The sequence below is a fragment of the Heterodontus francisci genome, chromosome 3 (genome assembly GCF_036365525.1).
Source record: "Heterodontus francisci isolate sHetFra1 chromosome 3, sHetFra1.hap1, whole genome shotgun sequence".
NCBI classification, from domain to species: Eukaryota; Metazoa; Chordata; class Chondrichthyes; order Heterodontiformes; family Heterodontidae; genus Heterodontus; species Heterodontus francisci.
In genome coordinates, this window is record NC_090373.1 from 79,979,464 (window position 1) to 80,001,594 (window position 22,131).

A 22,131-nucleotide genomic window follows, 5' to 3' on the forward strand; every position below is an offset into this window, starting at 1 on the left:
GACTTCAAAGCGCGCCGCCACCATTTGCAGCATGCTAATAAAATTCAGCCCTTCACATTGACTGTATACTTTTGGACTGGTCAATAAGCACACAGTAATGCTTCCCTTTACTAGTTTTGCAAATGGGTGTCCTCTCATCCTGTCACAAGGTTCATTAGACAATGGTTAGGAGCAGGAACATGGCTCTTTTGTTGACAGACAACAAGGCTATTCCAAACAAATAGGAGATTTATTCAGTAAACATTATACTTAACAAACAGGCAACAGTTGACATACCACACATGGTCTTTACTCCTCGATGCAGCCTGGACACAGTTCAACGTGTACTGGCTTCTTCTCTTCTCTTCTCTTGAATTCTGCTTCTTCTGGTTTCTCTCTTCTATGAAACTGTCCGTGGAACCTTTCCAGAGGACCCTTCCTATCCTTTGCTAACTCTCATCTCCAGTATCTCCCCAACCATGTTTGGTAAAGGTAACCAACACCCATCATTCATATGATTAATATAATCAATAGCCTATTTACAGTTATGTCAGCAGACCATTACACATAATCATGACCTTCTCCTGGATTACAATAGACGAAGTTAGCATGCAGACACCTTAATAGGCTGACATTGTTCTTCATAGTTGGGATCCTTTAACAATACAATCAGAAATATGGAGCAGCATAACCATTTAACTGTCTTCTTCCCGCCTCTTATTGTTGAACTATGCATTCCTCAGAGTCAATTATTTTAAACTGTTCTAATTTCCATTCAATCTTCCTGAATTGTTCTAACATCCCACCCTTTGTTTCTATAAAAGCATTTAGTTTCCTCCAACATGCTATCCCTAATCATCATGTGGCATTCCTTACTTATACCTAACTTAATCAGTAATTTCCATTAGAACCCAGCCCAGCAGTTACCTCTTTGCTTACTAAAAGTTAATTAAAAAAACATACATAAAAGGTACAGAACATAAAATTCATGATACAAAAAGGTATAAGGATGAGTATAGGAAATGTAGACTTCTGTCACAAAGGTCGTTGGACAGTGGTTAGGAACAGGAACCTGGCTGATTTACCCCTTTCAACTCTCACCTCTAAGTCAGAAAGCTGAGAGTTCAAAACCCACAATGCACTTGAGCAAACAAACTAAGCTGATACTTCAGTTCAATTCCGACAATGCTCATTTATTGGCAAAGGTGCTGTCTTTTAGATGAGATGCTAAGCTGAGGTGTCTTCTGCCCGCTAAGGTGACACTAATTGGAGAAGACTAGCGTGTTTCCCCAGCATTTTGTCTGATGTTCCTCCCTCCATTAACACCACAAAATAGAACCAATTATCCAGTCATTCATTCACATACTGTTTGTGGAATCATGCTGAGCACAAATTGGTCATCATATTTGCCTTTTAAAAAGAGCAACTGCATTTCATAAATAATCCATTGATAAGTGCTTTGGGGCATCCTAAAGATATGGCAAATATAAAGACAATATAAATGTCAGGTTTTTTTTAATTTTCATAACCTAAGGCACTGAGATGAATTGTATCATATGATCATAGGAACAGGGATAGGGCATTTAACCGCTCAAACCTATTCTGCTATTCAGTGAGATCATGGCTGATCTGCAATCTAACTCCATATACGCACCTTTGCCCCATATCCCTTAATACCTTTGGTTAACAAAAATCTAGCTACCTCAGTTTTAAAATTAACAATTGATCTAACCAGTGGCAAAAGACAGTGCCAAGCATCTACCACACCTTTCTGTGAAGAAGTGTTTCCTAATTTCACTCCAGAAAGATCTGGCTCTAATTTTTGGGCTATGCCCGCAAGTCCTAGTTTCCCCAGTCAGTGGAAATAGTTTCTCCCAATCTACCCCATCTGTTTCACTTAATATTGTGAAAACTTTGATCAAATCACCCCATCACCTTTTAAATTCCAGGGAATACAATCCCAGTTTGTTTAATCTCACCTCGTAACTTGATCCTGGGAGTCTTGGTATAATTCTAATAAATCAGTACTGCACTCCCTCCAAGGCTAATATATCATTCTGAAAGTTGTGGTGCCCAGAACTGCTTAATGTACTCCAGGTATGGTCTAATCAGAGCTTTGTATAGCTGAAGAATGACCTCTACTCTCTTGTATTCCATAAAGGCCAGCATTTTGTTAGCCTTTTTGATTATTTTCTGTACTTGTCCATGACATTTTAATGATCTGTGTACCTGGACACCAACATCTCTTTGAACTTTCTAGCTTTTCACCATTTACAAAGTGCCCTGTTCTATCCTTTTTCAGGTCCAAAGTGCATGACCTCACATTTGCCTACATTAAAATTCATTTGCCAGAGTTTTGCCCATTCATTTAATCTATCAATATCTCTTTGTAATTTTACACTTCCATCTACACTGCTACCTTTCTTTGTGTCATTGGAAAATTTGCATTTGTGGCTTTCTAACCCATTACCTAAATTGTTAATACATTGAATAGTTGAGACCCCAACGCAGTTCCTGGCGGGACACCTCTAGTCACATCCTGTCAATTAGAATACCTCTCCATTATCCCTCCTCTCTGTTTTCTACTGCTCAGCCAATTTTCTAAATAGGTCAATAATTTGCCTTCAATTCCATGAGCTTCAACTTTAGCTAACAGTCTCTTCTGAGGGGCTTTTTTAAATGTCTTCTGGAAATCCATATAAATAACATCCATAGACATTGCCCAGTCCACCTCTTCAAAAAATTCAATCAGGTTCATCAGGCAGGACCTCCCCTTTGTAAATCCATGCTGTCTCTCTCTGTCCAGCTGAAAATTTTCAAGGTGTTCAATGATTCTATCCTTTAATTATAGACTCCAGCAATTTCCTGACAACAGAGTTAGACTGATTGGTTTATAATTCCTTGGTTTCTCTCTCTCACTTTTCTTAAATAGTGGAGTGAGATGTGCAATTTTCCAATCTGTAGGATCGGTTCCCGAACAGAGATCTTTAGAAGATTATAGTTTGGGCATCTTCAATGTTCTCAACTATTTCCTTTAAAACCTTAGGATGGAAACCATCTGGTCTTGGGTACTTGCCACACTTGGGTGCCCTTAATTTCTCCATTACCTTGCTTATGTTAATATTTTTGAGTCCCTAATTCAATAGTTTCCCTGATGTCTGGCATGCTGATCTCTTCCTCTACTGTAAATACTGTTGCAAAGTAATTATTCAGCATGGCCACCGTTTCTTTATTTTCATTGACCACGTTACTGCTATCAGTTTGCAAGGAGACCATATTGCGTCTGACCACCCTCCTTTTCCTAATGTAATTGTAAAAGTTTTTAATGTTCATTTTGGTATCTCTTACATGTTTCCTTTCATACTCCCTTTTTATAGCTCTTACTATCTACTTCATCATCCTTTTCTGCTCTTTGTATCTTTCACATTCACCAGGATCTGGCCTTTTTTTGCATTTTTGTATACTTTTTCTTCTAGTTTTACATTGTCTCTGATTAGATCACTACACTGACTCATCACCCATCTAAGCACAGATGAGGAATAAATGCTGGGACCTTACTGGACTGTATGATTCATATCTCACTGAACACAGAGTTCAATAATTACAGAGCATGACAGCCCCCCATTTTACTTTCATTTTTAGTTATTTTTTCTTCCTTTTTTTTACATTCTTTTTTACATTTTTTACAATCTTTTTTTTGCATTTATTTCATTTCATCTTAGTTTGTTCAGTTTGCTTACCCACTGTTTTTTTTTCAGGTTTGCACTTGCTGCTGTTCAATATTCAGTGTATTAACACCTAATCTGTACTAATGCTTTGTCTTTCAACACACCATTAACATATTGTTTGCCTTTGCTCCGTGACCTTTTGGTCAGCTATGTGGCCTGGTCCAATCTAGACCTCCTTTGTTATCTCTTGCCCCACCCCCACCTCACTTGCTTATAACCTGTGACTTTTCTAATATTTGTCAGTTCCGAAGGAGGGTCACTGACCCGAAACGTTAACTCTGCTTCTCTTTTCACAGATGCTGCCAGACCTGCTGAGTGGTTCCAGCATTTCTTGTTTTTATTTCAGATTTCCAGTATCCGCAGTATTTTGCTTTTATTACATTGTGTTTCCAGTTCTGAGATGGATTGCCTTCCTGTAATATCTGTACTGAAATTCATGCAGCCAATATATTTTAATATTTAAATTAATACATTGAAAATAACAACTTGAAACATTTCCCAAATTTCATATATTAAAACTGAAATAAAGAAATCAGCATTTATGGAAGTGCATTTCTATAGTTCATATGTTTTTATTCAACTGAATAATGATGTCAGATGATTTATATATGACCCCATATGCATCAAACATCACAGCAATGTGTTTGGATAACCACACAAGAAAATTTGTGTGTGTTCTGGTGAACTGCTAAATTCAAATGAATAAACAGTTAATAATCATGAGGACAAAATTGAAGACATAAGTGAGGATTTTAACTCTGGGAGCATCATGTAGGCAGCAGCAAGGTGAACTGCAAACCATTCTGACTTGGGCGATGTGAGGGTCGGAGATTTTACTAGGAGACGTCCACCAGGGACCCGAAGAAATTGCCCTTGGCACTGAGCTAAGTGGCTTGGAGGGGGTTTGGGAGGACCTTGCAGTTGGACAGGCCAGAGGAGGTAGAATGTTTCTTTTTGGAGACAGAGAGAAGCACGCTTGCTCAACCTGCCTCAACAAGGAAAGTCAACTTCTGGACAACTTCTGGCTCGGATGCCACTTCCTTTCGCCTAGTGGGAAAGCCACAACAGCTTCCCTGCTCCAGGCCACTGGTTAAAATAGCAATATGGCCCTCTCAAGGGCAATTAGGGATGGGCATTAAATGCTGGCCTAGCCAACGATGCCCGCATCCCATGAATGACTATAAAAATGAAATATCATTTGAGTCCAATCAGCATGTTTAAAGAAGGACCCCACCAGTTTCCAATGGGTGTCCCTCTCGCCTGTTCAGTTGAGCAGGTTAAAATCAGAACCAGGGGTAAGCAATGGGGTACAGGTCTCTGGCACAGAGTCTGTCCCTGTTGCTCAGAAGGGAAGGGGGAAGAGGAGCAGAGCATTAGTCATTGGGGACTCCATAGTTAGGGGAACAGATAGGAGGTTCTGTGGGAACGAGAGAGACTCACGGTTGGTGTGTTGCCTCCCAGGTGCCAGGGTACGTGATGTCTCTGATCGTGTTTTTGGGATCCTTAAGGGGGAGGGGGAGCACCCCCAAGTCGTGGTCCACATAGGCACCAACGACATAGGTAGGAAGAGAGATGGGGATTTAAGGCAGAAATTCAGGGAGCTAGGGTGGAAGCTTAGAGTGAGAACAACCAGAGTTGTTATCTCTGGGTTGTTGCCCGTGCCACGTGCTAGCGAAGAGAGGAATAGGGAGAGAGAGGAGTTGAACACGTGGCTGCAGGGATGGTGTAGGAGGGAGGGTTTTGGTTTCCTGGATAATTGGGGCTCTTTCTGGGGTAGGTGGGACCTCTACAAACAGGATGGTCTTCACCTGAACCAGAGGGGTACCAATATCCTGGGGGGGAGATTTGTTAGTGCTCTTCGGGGGGGTTTAAACTAAATCAGCAGGGGAATGGGAACCTAAATTGTAGTTCCAGTGTACAGGCTGTTGAGAGTAGTGAGGTAGGGGATAAGGTTACAGGGACGCAAGAGGGCACTGGCAAGCAAGAACTTGGTTTAAAGTGTGTCTACTTCAACGCCAGGAGCATCCGGAATAAGGTGGGTGAGCTTGCAGCATGGGTTGGTACCTGGGATCCTGATGTTGTGGCCATTTCAAAGACATGGGTAGAGCAGGGGCAGGAATGGATGTTGCAGGTTCCGGGATTTAGATGTTTCAGTAAGAACAGAGAAGAGGGTAAAAGAGGGGGGGGTGTGGCATTGTTAATCAAGGAAAGTATTACAGCGGCAGAAAGGACGTTTGAGGACTCGTCTACTGAGGTAGTATGGGCCGAGGTTAGAAACAGGAGAGGAGAGGTCACCCTGTTGGGAGTTTTCTATAGACCTCCGAATAGTTCCAGAGATGTAGAGGAAAGGATAGCGAAGATGATTCTCGTAGGAGCGAGAGTAACAGGGTAGTGGTTATGGGGGACTTTAACTTTCCAAATATTGACTGGAAATACTATAGTTCGAGTACTTTAGATGGGTCTGTTTTTGTCCAGTGTGTGCAGGAGGGTTTTCTGACACAGTATGTGGACAGGCCAACCAGGGGCGATGCCACATTGGATTTGGTACTGGGTAATGAACCCGGCCAGGTGTTCGATTTAGATGTAGGTGAGCACTCTGGCGATAGTGATCACAATTCGGTTAGGTTTACCTTAGCGATGGGCAGGGACAGGTATATACCGCAGGGCAAGAATTATAGCTGGGGGAAAGGAAATTATGACGCGATTAGGCAAGATTTAGGATGTGTAGGATGGGGAAGGAAACTGCAGGGGATGGGCACAAACAAAATGTGGAGCTTATTCAAGGAGCAGCTAATGCGTGTCCTTGATAAGTATGTACCTGTCAGGCAGGGAGGAAGTTGTCGAGCGAGGGAGCCGTGGTTTACTCAAGAAGTTGAAGCGCTTGTCAAGAGGAAGAGGGCGGCTTATGTTAGGATGAGACGTGAAGGGTCAGTTAGGGCGCTTGAGAGTTACAAGCTAGCCAGGAAGGATCTAAAGGGAGGGCTAAGAAGAGCAAGGAGAGGACACGAGAAGTCATTGGCGGATAGGATCAAAGAAAACCCTAAGGCTTTCTATAGGTATATCAGGAATAAAAGAATGATAAGAGTTAGAACAGGGCCAATCAAGGATAGTAGTGGGAAGTTGTGTGCGGAATCAGAGGAGATAGGGGAAGCATTAAATGAATATTTTTCGTCAGTATTTACAGTAGAGAAAGAAAATGTTGCCGAGGAGATTACTGAGATACAGCCTACTAGGCTAGATGGGATTGAGATTCACAAGGAGGAGGTGTTAGCAATTTTGGAAAGAGTGAAAATAGATAAGTCCTCTGGGCCAGATGGGATTTATCCTAGGATTCTCTGGGAAGCCAGGGAGGAGATTGCAGAGCCGTTGTTGTTGATCTTTATGTCGTCATTGTCGACAGGAGTAGTGCCGGAAGACTGGAGGATAGCAAATGTTGTCCCCTTGTTCAAGAAGGGGAGTAGAGACAGCCCTGGTAATTATAGACCCGTGAGCCTTACTTCGGTTGTGGGTAAAATGTTGGAAAAGGTTATAAGAGATAGGATTTATAATCATCTTGAAAAGAATAAGTTCATTTGCGATAGTCAGCACGGTTTTGTGAAAGGTAGGTCGTGCCTCACAAACCTTATTGAGTTTTTCGAGAAGGTGACCAAACAGGTGGATGAGGGTAAAGCCGTGGATGTGGTGTATATGGATTTCAGTAAGGCGTTTGATAAGGTTCCCCACGGTAGGCTATTGCAGAAAATACGGAAGTATGGGGTTGAAGGTGATTTAGAGCTTTGGATCAAAAATTGGCTAGCTGAAAGAAGACAGAGGGTGGTGGTTGATGGCAAATGTTCATCCTGGAGTTTAGTTACTAGTGGTGTACCGCAAGGTTCTGTTTTGGGGCCACTGCTGTTTGTCATTTTTATAAATGACCTGGAAGAGGGTGTAGAAGGGTGGGTTAGTAAATTTGCGGATGACACGAAGGTCGGTGGAGTTGTGGATAGTGTCGAAGAGTGTTGTAGGGTACAGAGGGACATAGATAGGCTGCAGAGCTGGGCTGAGAGATGGAAAATGGAGTTTAATGCGGAGAAGTGTGAGGTGATTCACTTTGGAAGGAGTAACAGGAATGCAGAGTACTGGGCTAATGGGAAGATTCTTGGTAGTGTAGATGAACAGAGAGATCTTGGTCACATCTCTGTCCTGGGATTGCTGCAGTGTTCCAGTGAACATCAACGCAAGCTCGAGGAACAGCATCTCATCTACCGATTAGGCACACTACAGCCTGCCGGACTGAACATTGAGTTCAATAATTTCAGAGCATGACAGCCCCCCACTTTACTTTCATTTTTAGTCATTTTTAGTTATTTTTTCTTCCTTTTTTTTGCATTCCTTTTTAAAATTTTTAAAAATGTTTTGCATTTATTTCATTTCATCTTAGTTTGTTCAGTTTGCTTACCCACTGTTTTTTTCAGGTTGTTTTTCTTCAGGTTTGCACTTGCTGATGTTCTATATTCAGTATATTCACACCTAATCTGTACTAATGCTTTGTCTTTCAAAACACCATTAACATATTGTTTGCCTTTGCTCCGTGACCTTTTGGTCAGCTATGTGGCCTGGTCCAATCTGCACCTTCTCCTTTGTTATCTCTTGCCCAACCCCCACCTCACTTGTTTATAATCTGTGACTTTTCTAATATTTGTCAGTTCCGAAGAAGGGTCACTGACCCGAAACGTTAACTCTGCTTCTCTTTCCACAGATGCTGCCAGACCTGCTGAGTGATTCCAGCATTTCTTGTTTTTGTTTCAGATTTCCAGCATCCGCAGTATTTTGCTTTTATTTTAGAGAGATCTTGGTGTCCAGGTACATAAATCCCTGAAAGTTGCTACCCAGGTTAATAGGGCTCTAAAGAAGGCATATGGTGTGTTAGCTTTTATTAGTAGGGGGATCGAGTTTCGGAGCCACGAGGTCATGATGCAGCTGTACAAAACTCTGGTGAGGCCGCACCTTGAGTATTGCGTGCAGTTCTGGTCACCGCATTATAGGAAGGATGTGGAAGCTTTGGAAAGGGTGCAGAGGAGATTTACTAGGATGTTGCCTGGTGTGGAAGGACGGTCTTATGAGGAAAGGCTGAGGGACTTGGGGTTGTTTTCGTTAGAGAGAAGGAGGAGGAGAGGTGACTTAATAGAGACATACAAGATAATCAGAGGGTTAGATAGGGTGGATAGTGAGAGTCTTTTACCTCGGATGATGATGGCAAACACGAGGGGACATAGCTTTAAGTTGAGGGGTGAAAGATATAGGACAGATGTCAGAGGTAGTTTCTTTACGCAGAGAGTAGTAGGGGCGTGGAACGCCCTGCCTGCAACAGTAGTAGACTCGCCAACTTTAAGGGCATTTAAGTGGTCATTGGATAGACATATGGATGAAAATGGAATAGTGTAGGTCAGATGGTCGGCGCAACATCGAGGGCCGAAGGGCCTGTACTGCGCTGTAATGTTCTAATTCTAAAAAAAAAACCTGTGAGAAGAGAGCAAGACCTCAGCAGGTGAGCCCCGCGGGCGATTTTAACTGCTCACCCACTTGGTTTCTACTGGACCGGCACGGTTAAAATCGCCATTGTAACATCTGGAGCAAGTGTGAACAATTTTGCTAACTGCCCATCCACTCTGGGCCATGATTTAAATTTGTGTGATGATTATGTGTAAAGAACTGCAAAAGATTTTTTTTTAAAGAAGTCATGGTACTTAAAGTTGTTTTAATTTTTTGAAACAAATTTTGATTTTAAAGTTTATTATCCCATGGAAGAATCTACATTAAAAAATTAACAACATCACAAGTAAAGTCTATATTTATTGATGGATACATATTTTTAACACACAAAATGGTGTTGACATACATACTGAAGCACCCAGTCCATAATATCCACGTTTGTGTATACTCATGTGTACTCCGTGCATGCCCAATGTACTCTAAATGCACCAGCTCTGGTGTCTTTCTTTGACAACAATAGAAGTGCACAACATGCAGCAAAACCTTACACCAGCCTGGCCCTGATTCAGCAAAGAAAGCAGCTGGGCAGCACGTCTCTGTAATTTGTGCCAGTTGACTATACATCTATTTTACAACAACTTGTATTTATATGGCACAATTAAAATAATAAAAAGTCCCAAGGCACTTCACAGGAACATAATCAAATAAAATTTGGCACTGAGCCACATAAGCTGGTATTAGGGCAGATGACCAAAAGCTTGGTCAAAGACGGCTTTAATGAACATCCTAAAGGAGCAAAGAGAAGTAACGAGCAGAGATTTTAGGGAGGGAATTCTAGAGCTTTGGATCCTGGCAGCTGAAGGCATGGCCAACAATGGCAGAGTGATTAAAATTGAGGTGTTCAAGAGACCAGAATTGGAGGACAGCAGATATGTAGGTCCCTTACAATCAGAAACAGGGGAATTTATTATGGGGAATAAAGAAATGGCTGACCAACCCAATGCATACTTTGGTTCTGTCTTCACAAAGGAGGACACAAATATCATACCAGAAATGTTGGGGAACACAGGGCTTAGTGAGAGGGAGGAACTGAAAGAAATCAGTATTGGTAGAGAAATGGTGTTGGGGAAATTGATGGGATTAAAGGCCGATAAATCCCCAGGGCCTGATGGTATGCATCCCAGAGTACTTAAGGAAGTGGTCCTAGAAATAGAGGATGCATTGGTGGTCATCTTCCAAGATTCTATAGACTCTGGAACAGTTCCTACAGATTGGAGGGTAGCTAATGTAACCCCACTATTTAAAAAGGGAGGTAGAGAGAAAGCAGGGAATTATAGACCAGTCAGCCTGACATCGGTAGTGGGGAAAATTCTAGAGTCCATTATCAAAGATTTTATAGCAAAGCACTTGGAGAACAGTGGTAGAATTGGAAAGAGTCAGCATGGATTAACAAAAGGGAAATCATGCTTGACAAATCTACTAGAATTCTTCGAGGATGTAACTAATAGAGTTGATGAGGGGGAGCCAGTGGATGTGGTTTAATTGGACTTTCAGAAGGCTTTCGACAAAGTCCCACATAAGAGATTAGCATGTAAAATTAAAGCACATGGGATTGGGGATAGTGTATAGCGATGGATAGAAAATTGGTTGGTGGACAGGAAACAAAGAGTAGGGACAAATGGGTCTTTTTCCAAATGGCAGGTGGTGACTAGTGGGGTACTGCAGCGATCAGTGCCAGGACCCCAGCTATTCACAATATACATTAATGATTTAGATGAGGGAACTAAATGTAATATCTCCATATTTGCAGATGACACAAAAGTGGGTGGGAGGGTGAGTTGTGAGGAGGATGCAAAGAGGCTTCAGGGTGATTTGGACAAGTTGAGTGAGTGGGCTAATGCATGGCAGATGCAGTATAATGTGGATAAATGTGAGGTTACCCACTTTGGTAGCAAAAACCGGAAGGCAGATTATTATCTGAATGGCTATAAACTGAGAGAGGGGAATATGCAATGCGACCTGGGTGTTCTCGTACACCAGCATGCAGGTCCAACAGGCGGTAAAAAAGGCAAATGGTATGTTGGCTTTCATAGCGAGAGGATTCTAGTACAGGAGCAGGGATGTCTTGCTGCAGGCCACACCTGGAATATTGTGTGCAGTTTTGGTCTCCTTATCTGAGGAAGGATGTTCTTGCTATAGAGGGAGTGCAGCGAAGGTTTACCAGACTGATTCCTGTGATGGTGGGACTGACGTATGAGGAGAGATTGAGTCGGTTAGGATTATATTCACTGGAGTTCAGAAGAGTGAGGAGGGATCTCATAGAAACCTATACAATTCTAACAGGACTTGACAGGGTAGATACAAGAAGGATGTTCCTGATGTTGGGGGAGTCCAGAACCAGAGGTCATAGTCTAAGGATACAGGGTAAACCTTTCAGGACTGAGATGAGGAGAAATTTCTTCACCCAGAGAATGGTAAGCCTGTGGAATTCGCTACCACAGAAAGCAGTTGAGGCCAAAAGATTGTATGTTTTCAAGAAGGAGTTAGATATAGCTCTTGGCTCTAAAGGGATCAAAGGGTATGGGACGAAAGCAGGAACAGGCTGCTGAGTTGGATGATCAGCCATGATCATAATGAATGGCAGAGCAGGCTCGAAGGGCCGAATGGCCTACTCCTGCTCCTATTTTCTATGTTTCTATCTCTGAGGGTTGTGGGGCTGGAGGAGATTACAGAGATAGGGAGGGGTGAGGCCATGGACGGATTTGAAAACAAGGATAGAAGTTTTGAAATCGAGGCATTGCTTAACCAGAGCTAATGTAAGTCAACAAGCACAGGGGAGATGGGTGAATGGGATTTAGTGCCAGTTAGAATATAGGCAGCAGAGATTTGGATGACCTCAACTTTACAAAGGGTAGAACATGGGAGGCTGGCCAGCAGTGTGTTGGAATAGTGATGTCTCGAGGTAGCAAAGCCATGGATGAGAGTTTCAGCAGCAGATAAGCTGTCACGGGTACAGTTGGATGATGTCATGGAGGTGAAAATAGGAAGTCTTCGTGATGGTACGGTTGGAAGCTCATCTCCGGGTTAAATATGACCTAATGTTGCAAACAGTTTGATTCAGGCTTAGACAGTTGCCAAGGAGAGAGATGGAGTCATCTATTTTATATCTGTCAATGTGCAATCTAAACCAAAGCACTAACTCAGGTGTATCCTATATTAAGCAGCTGCCCTGCTAAGAGACATAACATCAGTAATCATGTATAAAAGTAAATTGCAATTTTTTTTAAAATGTTGTCTTAAACATCAAAAACAGACAGGACATTGTCTGACTCCATACAAGGCCTGCCTGCCGAACATGAGCCCATCACTCTATTTTCACTTTTGTTCTTGCTTTTCAATTTCTTTTTTTCCTTTACCCCTCCTAGACCCCTCTCTTCTATCGTCATGCCTCCTTTCATTTTTCCACTCTCAGGTACTCTAGCCCTCCCAATTCCCTACCCCAACCCTTCAGTACTCCTCAACCTTCCTGCTCTTTTGCCGCCGTTCTAGGCTTAATTCCCCCTTAGATAAGCCTACAGCTTCCCTCTGTGCCTCACTTGACATCCTCTGATGGGCTCATTGAGGCACTTGGTGATGGCTCATTATGAGCAGCAACCGTAATTGCCCCATCTCACACTCTCGTCATCCTTTCCACCCAGTGCACCCACTGGGGGAAATCTTGCCAATCTTCCTTTCTAACTCACGCTTCCCACTGCTGGCCCTGTGGACCCTGTCAGCAGATCAGCTCTCACTGCCCCTCTACACATCTCCCTGCAGAATGTCCATTCACTTGTGAACAAAGTACTTGCAATCCATAAACTTATTGTGAATGATTGCATTGACATCATGGCCTTAACGGAAACCTGGCTGAAGGGTGATGACATCTTTTCCCTTAATGTAACCTGGCTACATCTTCCATCATCTGCCCCGCCAAAGCCATCACAGTGGCAGGGTGGCATTTATCGTCAGATCATACCTTGGCCTGACCCCCTACTCCTCTGGCACTTTCTCCTCCTTTGAGCATCTTGTCTTGTTCCACCCCTCTCACCTCTCTTTCAAGATCATTGTTCTCCACCGCCCTCCCAAGTACTATAAAAAAAATTCTCACTGGTGGTATCTTCAGTGTTTTCCTCCCTCGGCCTCTGCACCGAGCGACTTCTCATCCTCCGTCACTTCAATCCATCTCAATTTATCATGTTCTCTCTTTGAGTTCACTGCCCTCTTTCTCGTCCCTAAATCTCTCCCTGCATGTAAACTCCCTAACACATATTCAAAGCCTCCCCCTTGACCTTGCCATCTCATATGGTCTTGCAAGTCCCATCATATCCCTCATCATATCAATTACAGATAAGGCCATCTCTGATCACTTACTTGCATCATTTTCCACTCCCTTCCACGTCCTAACGCTACCTTATTCTGCATCTGTCACTGGAAAATATTATCCCCCATTTCCCTTACAATTGCTCTTTCAAAATGCCAACTACTTAGCCTTAGGCCCTCCGCTCACCACAACATTTCTGCAGCTACTGATTTGCTCAACCTCACCCTCATCTCCATCTTTGACCCTAGTCTCCAATAAAAAGATCAGTCTATCTCACCCTGGCCATCTGGTACAGCCCTCATCTCCACTCCCTTAAGTCCAAAGGTGCAAACTTGAAAGAATATGGAGAAGAACTGGTTTAACCATCCACTGCCAGATCTAGCTGGACCACATAAAACATTATCGGGTCCTGTTCTCATCTGCTAAAACTGCTCACTATTCCAGGATCATCCTGGAACACAAAGATAATCCCCGGCTTCTTTTCTCTACTGCAAACCGTCTTCTTAAAACCCTCTCCCCTGTCCCCTCCACCCTCACCTCCAATAGTAAGTGCGAGGAGCTTATAAACTTCTTTGCTACTAAGATCGAGACCATCCAATCAGCTGCCTCTGCCGCGTCCCTCCCTTCCAGTAGCCCACTAGGTAAAACTTCCTCTAAAGTTCTCCCCTGCCCTAGCCCTGAACTCGTATCTTTCTGTAGTTTCTCTTCTATCTCCCCTCATGTCCTCTCCGAGCTCATCCTTTCCCTGAGAACCACCTCCTGCTCCCTCAATCCTATTCCCACCAAACTGTTGACCACCCAACTTCTCCTCCTGGTCCCATGTTAGCCCATATTGTTAATGGCTCTCTCTTTTTTTCAGGTGGTGTGCCTCTCCCCTTTAAATCTGCCTTCCTCAAGCCTCTTTTCAAAAAAGAATCCTTACTGCAACCATCCTTGCAAACTACTATCCCAGCTCCAACTTCCCTTTCCTCGCCAAAGTCCTTAAACATGTTGTCGCCCTGTAAATCTGTGCCCATCCTTTCCGGAAAGCCATGTTTGAATATCTCCAATCAGGTTTCCGCTGCTGCCACAGTACCGAACAGCAACTATCAAAGACACAAATGACATCCTATGTGACAGCAACAAAGGTAAACTTTCCCTCCTTCTCGACCTGTCTGCAGCCTTTGACACGGTTGACCACCCCATCCTCCTCCAACGTCTTTCCACTGTCATGTCGCTGGGTGGGACTGCTCTCACCTGGTTCATATCTATCTAATCATAGCCAATCACTTTCACTGGCTTCTCTTCCTGCTCACACAGCATTACCTCTTGTGCCCCCCAAGGATCTATCCTTGGCCCCCTCCTATTTCTCGTCTACCTGTTGCCCCTCAGCAACATCATCTGAAAGTACTGCGTTAGATTTCACATGTACACTGATGTCACCCAGCTCTACCTCACCACCACTTTTCTCAACTTCTCCACTGTTGCTAAATTATCAGATTACTTATCTGACATCCAGTACTGGATGAGTAGAAACGTTCTCTAATTAAATATTGGATAAACTGAAGCCATTGTTTTCGGTCCCTGCTCCAAGCTCCATTCCCTAGCTGACGACACCATCACTCTCCCTGGCAACAGTTTGAGAGTAAACCAGTCTGTTTGCAACCTTAGTGTCATATTTTATCCCGAGATGAGTTTCCAGCCATAGGCTTGCGGCATCACTGAGACCGCGTAGTTCCACCTTGGTAGCATCGCCCGACTTTGCCCCTTTCTCAGCTCATCTGCTGCTGAAACCCTCAACCATGCCTTAATTTCCTCCAGACATGACTGTTCCAATACACTCCTGGCTGGTCTCCCACATTCTACTGTGCGTAAATATGAAGTCATCCAAAAGTGCTGCCTGTGTCTTCACTCGCACCAAGTGTTTACCTATTACTCCTGTGCTCGCTGACCTACATTGGCACCCAGTCAAGCAGTGCCTTGATTTTAAAATTCTCATCCTCATTTTCAAATCCTTCCATGGCCTCTCCTCTCCCTATCTCTGTAATCCCCTCCAGCCCCACAATCCTCTGGGATATCTATGCTCCTCTAATTCTGGCCTCTTGAGCATCCCTGATTTTAATCACGCGATGTGGTAGGAATATGGAATTAGTGTAGGATTAGTATAAATGGGTGGTTGATGGTCGGCACAGATTTGGTGGGCCGAAGGGCCTGTTTCAGTGCTGTATCTCTAAACTAAACTAAACTATCGATGGTGATACCTTCAGCTGTCAAGGCCTTACACTCTGGAATACCCTCCTTACACCTCTCCGTCTCTCTGCCTCACTTTCCACCTTGAAGACACTTCTTAAAACTAACCTTTTTGACCAAGCTATTGGTCATCTGACCTAATATCGCCTATGTGGCTCGGTGTCATATTTTGTTTTATAATGCTCCTATGAAGCACCTTGGGATGTTTCATTATGTCAAAGGTGCTATATAAATATAAGTTGTTGCTGTTGCCACCTTAGAGCTGTGTCAGTGTGAAGAAATGTTGACTACAAATATGCTCCTTGTCCCTTTTGCAGCCATTGATGTGATAGAATGCTGTCACTATTCCTAACACTGGACAAACATTTGAGAATTAGGGTGGACAATTGTTTGGGGTTTGTACAAGAAACTCCCAATTCTGCTCATTTTAATGATACACCTGGGATTAATGTGCTTACTAGTTGTGTGTCAAAGTATGTTAAAGTATTAACAAATTCAAATATATCTGAGCCCTGAGGTGGATAAATTTGAATTGATCAATTTAATCCATTAACACTTACAAACAGATCAGCATGTAGAACTTGGAGTTCATGTCTGCCATTGTCTGACAGTTTAACTGGGTCAAGAATAAGATTGCTGTACGAATAGCGTGCAATTAAATCAGTTTCATAAAGTTTACACATCAACCAAGTAGAAAACACCTTATATATCAAAAAATACTGTAAATTGTCAGCTGATTTACAGAAGTACTGCAACAAAGGGTGGTAATTTGGTGCCAATTCGGGACCAAAATGGGGATATATGCATGGAGGCAGGGGGCCGAGCTGATGTACTATATAAGTACTTTGTATCTGTCTTTATCTACCCAAAGGAGGCACTTGAGATACTGAATGGGCTAAAAATTGATAAAATTAAATAGGCTGGCTGTACTTAAAGTTGATAAGTCACCAGGATCAAATGACATGCAGCCAAGGATACTGAGGGAAGTAAGGGTGGAAATTGAGAAGGCACTGGCCATAATCTTCCAATCCTCCTTAGATAAGGGGATGGTGCCTGAGGGCTAGAGAATTGCAAATGTTACACCCTTGTTCAAAAAAGGTATATAGTGGGGTTTTCCCAGGAGTCAGTGTTTTTCTTGATACATATTAATAACCTAGACTAGGGTGTGCAGGGCGCAATTTCAAAATCTGCAGATGACTCAAAAGTTGGAAGTATTGTGAACTGTGAGGAGGATAGTGATAAACTTTAAGAGGACTTGAACAGACTGGTGGAATGGGTAGACAAGTGGCAGATAAAATTTAATGCAGAGAAGTGTGCAGTGATATATTTTGGTAGGAAGAATGAGGACAGGCAATATAAACTAAAGAGCACAATTCTAAAAAGGGTGCAGGAACTTAGAGGCCTGAGGGTATATGTGCACAAATTATTGAAGGTGGAAGGGCAGGTTGAGAAAGCAGTTAATAAAGCATTTGAGATCCTGGGCTTAGAATAAAAAAGCAAGGATGTTATGATGAATCTATATAAAAAACCGGTTGGACCTCAACTGGAGTACTGTGTCCGATTCTGGGCAGCACACTTTAGGAAAGGTGTGAAGGCACTGGACAGGGTGCAGAAAACACTCACGAGAATGGTTCCAGGATGAGGGACTTTGGTTATGTGTATAGACTGGCGAAACTAGGGCTGTTCTCCTTGAAGAAGATTAAGGGGAGATTTGCTGGAGGTGATCAAAATCATGAGGGGTCTGGACAGAGTAAACAGGGAGAAACTGTTCCCTTTGGCAGAAAGATCAAGAATCAGAGAACACCGATTTAAAGTAATTGGCAAAAGGAGCAATGGTGAAAAAAATACGAACATACAAACATACGAATTAGGAGCAGGAGTAGGCCACTCAGCCCTCTGAGCCTGCTTCACCGTCCAAGAGGCGCAAGAGGAAAAGCTTTTTTACAAAAATAGGGGTTAGGATCTGAATGCACTGCCTGAGAGTGTGGTGGAAGCAAATTTGATTGAGGCCTTCAAAATAGGATTGCACAGTTATCTAAAGAGAAAACAAATGTGGGGCTATGGGGAAAAAGTGAGAGTGTGGGACTAGGTGAGTTGCTCTTGCAGTGAACTAGTATGGACACAACAGGTCAAATGGCCTCCTTTTGTGTTGTAACCATTCTATGATTCTACATGTGGATTTTAGAAAAAAGGTGGATGTTCTGAACTGTCTAAATTTTCATTATATGGACACAGACACTGGAAGTATGAATCAAACCAATTGCAATGACCTGAATGAGGAATATTTGAATATTGCCCAACTTGAATAATCTTGGGTTGACTTAGAAATATTTTTCAAGACAAAATGAGCTTATCAAGAATAAAAACAAGAAATGCTGGAATAACTCAGCAGGTCTGGCAGCATCTGTGGAAAGAGAAGCAGAGTTAACGTTTCGGGTCAGTGACCCGAAACGTTAACTCTGCTTCTCTTTCCACAGATGCTGCCAGACCTGCTGAGTGATTCCAGCATTTCTTGTTTTTATTTCAGATTTCCAGCATCCACAGTATTTTGCTTTTATTTGAGCTTATCAAGACACTGGGTCAAAATATCCTTCTACCTACATGCAGTTATAGATTATCCCTGTATATTGTGGTGCTTGTGTCACTGTCATGTCACCCACTACTGGAAATACAACATCACTATTTTTGTTTCTTACTATCTGGTAGTCTAGTGAGGATAGTGGTTCCATAATAATCTGCTTACCCTGGCAGCCCAGCTGGTAATCCAATAACAACTACATGTCTGTTTTACCAGAAAGTCATGTTGGGGATGGAAGCAGATATCTGATCCACTGTGAGCTAATGGTTTTCTCTCTCCTCCTTTGAGACACCTGTCCTAATACCTACTTATGTGTCTCAGTGCCAAATTTTGTTTGATAATGTTCCTTTGAAGCACCTTGGAATGTTTTACAATATTAAAGGCACAATATAAATGCAAGTTGTTGTTGTTTCTGTTCATTTTCTCCAGCACAGATGTTGGCATAAAGGCACTCTATAAATGCAAGTTATTGGTCTGATTGATTGCAAGTAAGGGCTGCCTTCAATCCCTCGGAAAAAATAATCAATTTCCCCTAGTATTGTAAAAGAACAGGAATCATCCTTCTGTGGTGGGCTTGGAGGTCTTGTCCAGCTACTAACAGGATCAAGGATAGAATCTTTGATTTCAGCTTCACAAATACCTAAATGTTAGGACATAAACTTTAAACTGGGCAGCTATATCACGTGAAGTTACATACATCTAGCAATTTTCTAGAAATCAAACTCTCAAGATTGAACAAATATTCGATGAAAATTTCAGTTACAAGCAGTATGTTGGAGGCATCTCCTAAAATACAAACGTGATTAAAACTCTTAAGCTGCATCCATCAAATGAGCCATGCCTGAGCTTTAATCCAAGTTTGCTGTGGAGTCATACATCAAGCCACTCTGTGTCATTGATCTACTTTAGGTATCAGAAAAATAAGTTATGCATAGTAACCCAGTCTTGCAGCCTGTAGTCACCATCTTTATAGTCATCTTGTAATTATTTTTCTGAAGCCACATCAATACCGGAAGATTTAGAGTAAAAACTCCCTTTAAAAAATGGAGTTTTTTGCTTTTATTCACTTCCACTAAGTATAATTATTTTAAGAAATTGAGGTCTGCTGATCCTCCGTCAATAGCAGTTTGGAGTATTTTGTCTACAGAGCCTTATAATGGCAAAGATTGTACAGTAAATTCAATGGTAATAGGACAACTTTGGAAGCAACAGGAAAAACCCCTTCATCGAGACTCCTGAACAAAATCAAATTAAAAGCATAGCATAAACCTCTAACCCTTGGCTGATGAGGCTTGTTGGCACTGTGAGGTTGGGATATCCTTTGGCAATGTGTAAATATGATGGACCATAAATTACCTTGTTTTGGTAACAGAATTTTGTAACACTCCTTGTAGTTTTCCTGACATTCACTTTAGTTTTGAGGTAATTCAAATTCACATTTTAACTTTAACACAGTATTAATATATTATAGGTAGAGATAAACTGGACTCCAGGCAGATGTTATATTAGCATTAGCTGTAAAGCAAGGGGACATATATTCAAACTTAGATGAAAAAAGGTGAATACACAGTTAAGATGTAAATTCTTCATGCACAGGATGGTGACCAACCTGGGAGGCAGGGGAGGTAATAAAATTTGTGAAGGTAACATATATTTTTTGGCAAACAAAGGTATTGAAGGGTACAAGGGTTTGAGAGCTCAAATCCTAGCATGATGATGTGAAAGTAAATTCAATAAATCAGTTTTTTAAAAAAACCTTGAAAACATACATTGTGTGGTTAAAAGAAAAGCTGCATTTGCTGACAACACAACCACTAGGTGGCGCAGTACTTGCACATGCGCAAATGCAGCCTCATTCACTGAAATGTCACTGTCCGCCACGTTTTTGGCAGCTGCCAGTCGTAAAGATGGTGCTGCTCAATTTATCGCAAAAACAAAAACAAATGAAACCCAAATGCCCACCACCTCCATCCCAACCCCAACAATACCCCGCTCCATCCTGCCATCACACTTCTCTTCACCACTGCGTCCTGTACCCATTTGCTCCCCGCCTCACCACTTCTCCCCCCTCGCTCCCGCTTCAACCCCACCCCCCACCACCTGTCAGCCACTCGCTCCCAGTCTCGCTGCTTTCTGCCTCTGCTCCCTGCTCCGTCCCGCTCACAGTCTCCCTCCCCTCCCTGTCTACATTCTCATTCTCTCTCTCCCCCGCTTCCCCCGTGCGGGGAAGAAAGGCGGCGATCACGGGAGGGAATGGGGAGAAAACGTGGGAAGGAACGGGGAGCAGAAGTGGGAAGGAGCAGAGGGGAGGAAGCAGCAAGGCCGGGAGCAAGTGGCCCACAGGTAGGTGGGGGGGGTGGGTGGTGAAGCGAGGAGCGAGTGGATGAGGACAGAAAAGTGGCGAGGCAGGGAGTGAGTGGCTGACAGGTGGGGGATGGGGTGAAGCGCAAATTCGTCCTGGCAAGCTGGTTGTAGGCTGCGCATGCGCAGCACCATACTGACAACAAGGGTCCATTCTGCACATGTGCAAAGCTGGGAGCACTTTGATGACATCGGCGCTGGGCTGCATTGTCAGGAGTCATTTCATTAAGGTCTTTCATGAAAAGGATCCTTTAAACTTTACCCAGTCTGCATACTTGGGACTTCAGTCCCAAATGACTCTTAATGCCCTTTAAATTGCCTTAGCAAGCTACCCAACTGTAAACAATTGCTATGTGGTTTAGTAATTATTAAGAAAATCAGATGAACCTATCGACAATAACCCATGATCAGATTGCAGTGGTGGACGGTCACATGAGTGTGTATGACTGTATCTTGGGTTGAGATTTTCCAATTATACCAACTGCACTATCATTTACATACATCTGTAATGCATTAAGGAGGCTCTCATGTCTTCATGGAAAATATATCTGGTCAGTGATGCCTGTAAAATGTATTTGAAAAATCTTCGTCATTTGTTTACGAGTACATGACAGGGTGTAAATCACACTGAAATGTGCCAGTGTGTGTGTAAAAGTTCATTATGAAGAAAATGCAATCTAACTTTCTGACTTTTCTTTATTCCCAAACAATGAGATTTGTTAAACACCGGTTTGCTAAATTAATGATCTGTTTAAATGATACTGTAATAATTTGTTTTGAGATCATTCCACCCTGTCATACTCACATATTCGGTAAACAAGGGAATGTGTCCTCCTCTTTCCCAGGCAGCACAAAATGATCCACTCTGGGTATTGTGCCCGTCTTATCCTTGTAGTTCTCCCGGTGTTGCTGGGCTAGCTATAGTGAAAAGACATTTTTAAGTATATTACAAAGGAATAACTGAGAACTGTCTAGCATTATTTCTTGTTCCAGTTTGCTTATCCTTAAGTATAATGTCCAAGTTCTCCTATGTAATTTGCTATTCCATAATTTTCTTTGGCAACATTGTAATTAATCAACCTTTCCTCTAACACTTCAGTTCAGCAATATGACAGGCTGGACTTTGCATTCATCAGCACAGCAAGGTTGCTTGCCGCTGACCCCTAAGTAGGTCTTGTTGAGAGATCTGGTAAGAATTCCACTTGTATCACCATGCAGTGGAACTGCAACTGATTGCAGCGTTCTTTACTGGGCACTCCCAGAGTGGAGCAGCAGTTATGGCATCAAGCTGTCCGAGCAACCAATCACAATAAAGATTTTTCACAGACTCCCCACCCCTCAAGGAACTAAAAGCACTAGAATAAAATCATTTGAAAAATTTTTTATATTGAACAAATTAATGATTGGGACATACACATGGGACG

The 22,131-nt window shown here is 42.6% G+C and overlaps 1 protein-coding gene across 2 annotated transcripts in view; it reads right to left on the reverse strand.

Annotated features, from left to right (window-relative positions):
• Nucleotides 1-22,131, reverse strand: part of cimip2c (ciliary microtubule inner protein 2C) — a 78,614-nt gene that overhangs the window by 19,154 nt on the left and 37,329 nt on the right. The window contains exons 3-4 of one of the 2 annotated variants that reach the window (XM_068017754.1): nt 21,513-21,625; nt 18,289-18,986 (exon numbers count right to left, since the gene is read on the reverse strand). In XM_068017754.1, the coding sequence (XP_067873855.1) occupies nt 18,977-18,986; nt 21,513-21,625 (123 nt within the window). In that variant the 3' untranslated portion in view covers nt 18,289-18,976. Of the gene's footprint in view, nt 1-18,288; nt 18,987-21,512; nt 21,626-22,131 lie in introns of those variants that run through there. The other variant, XM_068017744.1, reaches the window with a different exon arrangement.